The 7,507-nt window shown below is 45.0% G+C and overlaps 1 protein-coding gene across 3 annotated transcripts in view; it reads right to left on the bottom strand.

Moving 5' to 3' along the window:
- Nucleotides 1–4,814: 4,814 nt before the first annotated feature.
- FBXO10 (F-box protein 10) overlaps nucleotides 4,815–7,507 on the bottom strand; it is a 44,391-nt gene continuing 41,698 nt past the window's right edge. For all 3 annotated transcript variants that reach the window (XM_039856498.1, XM_039856495.1, XM_039856500.1), the window contains one exon: nucleotides 4,815–6,747. In XM_039856498.1, coding sequence (XP_039712432.1) covers nucleotides 6,573–6,747 — 175 coding nt within the window. In that variant the 3' untranslated portion in view covers nucleotides 4,815–6,572. The remainder of the gene's footprint in view (nucleotides 6,748–7,507) is intronic.

The raw sequence follows: 7,507 nt of genomic DNA, 5'->3' as shown, positions 1-7,507 counted from the left end.
ATGGTGGAAACGAGTCTGGGATGACTCATTTGGGACGGGTGGTCCTTGTATTTCTTTGAGTTCCGGGATGTTGTTATCAGAGCCACTTCTGGGGTGAGGCTGTGCTAAGTCATATTTCCATGCTCTTCTCTGGTTTGTCTCATTTGTCTCTGGTTCTGGCTGGTGGGCATTTGTAGCATACTCGTCTCCCTCCAGCAGAGGCATGAGCAGGAAATCTAAATACCTTTTGTTTTTCCTTATCTAAGCTGTTGTGAAAATCAAGTATGTGACTCTGCATCAGAAAAAAGTATCCTGATCTGTTTCTGGGAAAAGAATTCCTAATGTGTTTATAGAGTAGAATGTGTTTTCATGAATGCTTTTTAGATTCTGATGGGTTTGACACTCTGAGGCTTAATTTTCAGGAATGATTGGATCACAGCATGTGAGCAGGCCTCTGAACAACTTCTGTCTGTGGGGAAGCAGTCTATCTTCAGTCACAGAGGGGTGGTATTAATAGGGAAGAGTCTAGAATGACAAGTAACTACTTGTCCTGTGTGACAACAAGTATACCTACCTCACTAAATGTAGATGATACATTCCCAGAGATTGACTTAAAAGCACATTTCTGTACATTAAGGGGTTTGTGGGTCAAAAGGCTCAAAAGAGGGCCCTTGTTCACAAGAACAAGTCTCGTGAGAGCAGCTAATGCAGTGCCTGACATATCAGCAGTCAGTGTCTGTTGAAAGTCATAATATGTGAACTGCACCTTCTTTCCATGGCAGGGCCACTAGCCAGTAAACACTTGTAGAGTAATGGAATTGGACTTGGTTTTTCCTAGCTCTTACAAACCATTTATTTACTAGTACATTCACAGTACATACATTGATCTCTCCAAGTTATTTGCTATAATGTCTCCTGATGTACTCTTTGAAGAAAGGTCGAGACTGGGCTACATGCTGGTACCCTTAATAAGATTTGCAGTTTACGGACTAAATTTATGGGTAGTGATGAACAGAATGAAGTCTGTTCCCCTGGAGGGAAGTCTCTGCCTGTGGCCTTGACCTGTTGGACATTGTTAACAGCGATGAGGTCAAAGAAGGTATATTTGGCAAAGTTGGAGAGGACCCCAAACTGAAAATAACTAGACAAAATTCTTTAAAGTGTCTCCTCTTAAAAACTTTTTTTGATATGTCATATTTAGGAAATAGTTGCAAGAATAGTACAAAGAACTCCCGTATTTCTTTTACTCAGAATCTGCCCAACTGTTATTGCATTGTCCCATTTATTACAAGTACTTCACTGTTTATGTCTGAAGAATAGGACTTTTTCTTCTCTAACCATAGTACATTTATCAAAGGCAAGAAATAGAACAATGATACAATACTATCACCTAGCCCACAATTCATATTCATATTTTGCTAGTCACACCTCTTCGTTCTTGTTTAATCTAAAATAATTCCTTGGCCTTTGACTTTCTTCACCTCGACATTTTTGAAGAGTAAGGTCAGTTATTTTGTAGGGTGTCCCTCAGTTTGGGTTTGTCTGGTGTTTCATTATGATTAGGTTCAGGATATGTTTTTGTCAGGAATATCACGGACATGCTGTGTCCCAGGTGCATCACAGTAGAAGCACATGAAGTTTGTCCTCTTCTTGCTGATGTTTCTTTATTACTTGGTTAAGGTTGTGTTCTTTTCACTATGAAGTTGCTATTTATAATAAGTAATTTGTGGAGGGATACTTTGAGACTCTAAATATCCTTTCCTCATCAAACTTTCACTCATGAGTTTTCGCCTCAATTGATCATTTTTGCTGCATCAATTACCAAGATGCAACATGGTGATTTTCTAACTCCATCATTTCTTATACAATTATTATATTATAAGAGGATACCTTCTTTTCTCTCCCATTAATTTTTGATTTGGGGGGGTCATTTAGTTATCAGTATAGGCTCATAGATTCTTATTTTATTCCATGAATATTGTACTATCATTTATTTTGATGATCAGATTGTACCACACTTGGCCAATCTGAGTTCCTTCAAGCTAGCTCCTGTATCCCTATCATTTTAAGGGTGCTTGCTTACTTTCTGGCACAAGATATTCCAGCCATCTTTTCTCCTGCTCCAGCCCTGGAATCAGCTTTTTATCCAATGAGCCCAGATGGACAACATGAATGATGGGACAAAACTAAGAAGTGAAATACTGATAATCAGATGGGATCTTCAGCTACACTCAGGCAAGACATAGGTTCTGAGCAGAGGTGTCAGTTGTGAGTCACTCAGACTGCACCAGGAAGGCCATGCTAGGCTTGACTTCGTTTAAAAAGGACACGAGTCACAGTGGATAGACTCCAGAGCCCCATGGCCATAACTGCACCATCACTGTACCCTGCAAAGTTCTGGACAGGAAGGGCGAAAGAACTAATGGAATGAGCATGTTCACATAGAGAGAGATTGGAACAAGCCCAGCAGGCCCCATGGGAACCCAACAAGAGGAACCATTTAGAGAGAAGGCTTTCTCTGTTGTCAGAGGGAAGGAGAGGGAAGAAGGTAGGCCCAGGGCTGCAGCTGAGGACAGTATAGGCTCATGTACCAAGATCCAAATCTGGCTTTTTTCTGGTCTGGCCACACCACATCCGCCTTCCCCCGATACTGAGGACCTCCTCTGGACACCAGGGCAGTGGCCTCAACAGAACTTGGAGGCCTGGATGAAGTTGTGTTGGTCTTTGTTGGGTTATACACTCTCTCATCAGCAGGCATCAACATTTGGCCTGACTGGCCAGCAAGGAAGGCCAAGGAGGCCACAATATAAGGTGCTTGGGTGGGGAGAAGTGGAGACCTCCTGTGAGCTCTGGCACCAGGGTTAAGCCTTCACCTGTGGCAACTCGCCCTATGAAGGGCCCTTAGCTACTGCAGGCTGAAAGCAAGTGACCCCAAGGAAACAGGACCCTTAGGGAATTCCGTCTTCATATCCATAATTGATACAGTAAGAGCTGGGCCATACCTTCTGAGATGCAGGCCAGGACTCCTAAATTCTGCCTTTGGGCTCTCCCAGGCCCACTCAGACAACTGGAGTGGGTCTAGAGAAATGGCCAGGATGGTGAGGAGACGGTCTGCAAACTGGCATGTATCAGGAACCCAGGAGCAGAGTGAATTACCAGGGAGATAATGATGCTGTCTGCAAATCTCTGGAGAGTCATCACAGACAGAAAGGAAGTGATATCTCCAGAAGGTAAAGACACTAGGAATGGGGTTGGGTTTTTCTTCCTTTGTCCATTATCCATCTATCCATGCATCAATACTTCCTGAGTCTTGCTGTGTGCTGGGCATAGAGAATCAACAGGGCATGACTTCCCTGGGAATGGGGGGAGGTGGAGGAATGAGGCAAATCAGGAGACTTTTTCAAGACAGAATTCAGTGCTACTATGGGAACCACAGGGTGGTGGTGGTATGAAAGCATGGAGAGGCACTTAACTGAGATTTGAAGAGACCAGGGAGGTTATTCCATGGGAGTGATGACAAAATAAGATCCTGAAGTATGAGTAGGATTTAGCCAGGGAGATAGATTTTGGCTCAGTTACGAAAAAAATAATCAGATCAGATGAAATAGATTCTCTTAGGCAGGTCTGGCCTGATTTGTGGGAAAGCAAGCCCTGCCTACTCAGTTAGTACAGTAGAGGCTCCTGCAGAGCAGTCTCTCTTCCCAGACTCTAACCCAACCATAGAAGAGCTAGGATGTGTGTTCTGTTCCTCCTACTTCTGCCTCCAAATGACCTGGGAATGGGTCTTGTGTGTCTCAGCTGTTCCTTTTTTTTTTTTTGGCTACCGAAGTCCTAGGTAACAGCCCTACACAGACCTCTCCTGCCTAAAAGCTCTTAACATTTGATACTAAACTCTAACCAAGCTCACCACCTAGGGCCTCAATTTCTTCTGTAAAAACTAGGGCAATGACCTCACCAAGGCAGTGTTTAATATAAGATGGAACATAAGATGATATTAGTGACACAGGGATATATCAAAATACACAAAGTTATGCTGGTTAGGCTAAACTGTAGTAACAAATTTCTCCCAAATGTCTGATTTCAACAAAAGTTTATTTGCTTGTGGTGCTGTAATTATTTTCATTTAATAGTTTGCTTTAGTATTAGAAAACACTAGCTTTTCATTTATAGTAGTGATGTAAATAATTCTTTTTAGTTCAGCAAAGTTAAGTGTCCTGGATAGGATCCTAGAATGGAAAAAGGACATTAGGTAACAACTAAGGAAATCTGAATAAACTGTAGACTTTTAGTTCATAGTAACATGTCAGTGCTTGTTCATTAATATTCACAAAGGCAACACACTAATGTAAGATGCTGGTAGTAGGGAAACTCGAGGATGGGGCTGGGGAGGGTAGTATGGGAACTCTATCTGCTTTTTCTGTACATCTAAAGCTCTTCTAGAAAATAGTCTATTAACAACAAAAGGATTTAAAGAAAAATATTAAGTACTAACTTTCTCCTCTGGTGACGTGGATATTGCAAAAGCTAAGATGCTGAGTAACTAAAGTTTGGAAAAATGTGTTTATGGATTGCAACCCCTTTGCAGACCATCAGGTCATCCACACCGGGGACTGTCACTGTTGATCTTCACAAAGCCCACAGTACAGTCCCTCACTGTCACATAGAGACTCACACCTTGAAGCCTGGAATCATGGTGGGAACAAGCTGAATGGACAAGATGGTTCTGGGATTCTGTGTCCTTCAGTGGTGCCTCGGGAACGTGAGCAGTGTGGGGCCTGCATCCAGCTGCCCAGGAACTCCAGCATATACCCAGACAAAGGAAAGTCTCCCAAAAGTACCTCTTTTAAAATATAGAACTTTATTTTAGTTTCTGAGATTTTCATAAGCACTTGGTTCACAAAAAGTCATTTCTTACAAAATAATAAAGGCAGCATTTTGTACAGCGAAGTGCAAAGGACAATGTGGGGATGGGAGGGGCCAGCGCTCTTGTGCCCAAAGCCCTCGAGAAGAAGCCAGTTGAGTGTCCCTGGCTCCCTCTAGCCACCTGACTTGCGAGAGCAGCACCGAGGGCCTAGTGGAACCAGCCTGGGAAGCCATTGGTGAGGTGCACGACGGCAACCTCAACAGGCTGGTAAGGGCCCTGCATGAAAGGCCAAGCCGGAGGGGGTGTTCAGGCTGAATAGGTCCTCCGTCCAGCCCTCTTCCTCAAGCAGTCAGGGCAGGGTCTGAGCCCATGTGGCTCTGGAACCTTGACACGCTCACCGTACAGTTCAGTAAAGCCCTGTGGGAACTGGCTTTCCTTTCCTCACTCAGGCTACTGACCTTACCCCGGGCCTGGGCTGCATACTAGGGACACAGACAGTGAGACCTGGTCTTAGGCAGGTGAGTGGGACAGGGATGGACCTGGATAACTCCAAGGCAGAAAGTGCTCAGTACCCAAGGGGGGCAGAGAAAAGGCAGGGGAGGGTCAGAGCGGGAAGAGCATTGTCATCCGCAGGGAGATGAGTGCTCTGTGGAGAAGGCAGTGTCTGGGCTACACCTTGAAGAATGGGTAGAACCTGGGCATGGGCATTTAGAAGGGCATGCCAGGAAGAGGGGAGAGCATGAGCCAAGGCACAGTGGAAACCATGGAGGGTCCGTAAAGGCAGGTGGTTATCCATGAGAACATGGATACAGACGAGGGGCCTTAGGCACCTCCATCTCCACCAGTCTGGTGCTCGGAGCGGGGGCAGCTGGTGTGTGTGTGCTCGTGGGATCTGAATCCTCCTTGTGTGGTAGGCACTGAGCTAACATCCTCCTGAGTGTGGGAGCTCCTTGAGGGTAGAGGGGAGTCGTGTGCATCCCCACACCATTCCTGGCACCTGAGCCACTTGAAGGAAACCTCCACGTGTCCCTCCGGTTTTTGGCATGTCCCTTGTCATCCCTAAGGCAGCTTTTTAAGAGGGGCTCCCTATCCCAAGCCCCTTCTTCCTTCAGAGGTTCATGTCCAAGAGAGCTATGTCCTTAATGAAACCAAACTCAGCTCTAGCCTCTGCAGGCAGGTGTCTCTGGAGAGACTGAGAGAGAGGTCTAGGAAAGAAAATTCTGGGGCAGCTGTCTTGACTTCCACCTCATTAGAATCATTTCCCTCTCTCAGGAGTAAATCTCTTCCCTGAGAAGAGTTTGGATTTGGTGTGTGCAAAACACAGCTCCCTGTAACTCAGAGAAAACCCTGCCCAAAGCTTCAGTATCAATTTTTCCCCAGCTCTTCATTATCTCTGCAAGAGCTTGAGTGACTGGAAACCCACCAATTTCTGTTCCTTTTTCTCTTTGAAAAACACTTCCAAGTTCCTTCCTACTGAAGATTGTAGAGCTGGAGGGTTTTAGAAGTACCTTGTTCTTAGTCCCCAGGAGCTCTAGGAGCCTGTTTGGTCAGGGCCGTGGTGAGGAGGAGGACCTGGAATCTTCTTAGGCACTGCTTCTTCCATCCTGAAGGCCTCGCCTCCTAGCTCTGCTGAGCACTGTCTGGGCCTGAGCTTAAGAGCAGGGTATATGGTTGCTGCTCCGAGTCTTTGGACAGCGCTCCATTTGCCCCACTCTGTGACTCTCCATCCTTACAGGATGGTGCAGAAGATGCTACGGTTGCTGTGGTACCCACCTTCTACGTGGGCCGTAATCCTAGTTGCCATGGCTGTCACTTTCTGCCCACTATGGGCTGCAGAGGGGCCTCGGAGAGAGTTTTCAAGGTGAGGGCGTGCTGGTGGGTTCACCAGGCGCCATGTATCAGACCTGGAGGTGCAAAATAATAGTCAATGGACTCTGAGAGTCTACAGCATTTACTGAATGCCCTGCACAATCTTACCTTTGGCTGAAGCTCATTGGATCCAGGAGTTTAAATTTGCGTGTAGGTTCTTTCTCCCAAATTAGTGATAGCCCCAGGAGGTGGGATGTGTGAAGCTAAGGGGCGAAAGTCTTGCATTCTAATCTCAGCTATGCCTTCAGTTTTGCATGTAACCTTGGACAAGTTCCCTCCAGAAGCCTCAATTTCCCTGTCTTTATAAGGATCTAGATAAGATCAGTGGCTTTCTTTTTTTTTTTCATTATGACCATAAATGTTTATAGCTTTATTCATAATCATTCAAAACTAGAAATTACCTAACTACCCTTCAGCTGATGAATAAACAAACAGTGTACGGTACAACCATACAATGGAACGCCACTCAGCAACAAAAAGGAACAACATGCGACACCACAGGTGAATCTCAGCTACATTAGGCTAAATGAAAGAAGACAGACTCAAAAGACTACATGCTGTATGATTTCTTTTATATGACATTCTGGAAGATGCAAATTTATAGGGGACAGAAGTTGGTGGGTTTCCAGTCTCTCGAGCTCTAGTGGAGATTATGAAGGGTTGGGGAAAAATCAAATGATAATGAAGCTTTGCTCAGGGCTTTCTGTCCTTTGAGTCACAAGGAACTGCCTCTTAACACACACCAAATCTTAAATTGCTTAAATCAGCAACAATGTCTTCTATGTATTTTCATGG

This window comes from Pteropus medius, unplaced genomic scaffold (assembly GCF_902729225.1).
Source record: "Pteropus medius unplaced genomic scaffold, Ma_sr-lr_union100, whole genome shotgun sequence".
NCBI lineage: Eukaryota > Metazoa > Chordata > Mammalia > Chiroptera > Pteropodidae > Pteropus > Pteropus medius.
The sequence above is the reverse complement of the archived record's forward strand: the minus strand, read 5'-3'. Positions and strand labels throughout refer to the sequence as shown.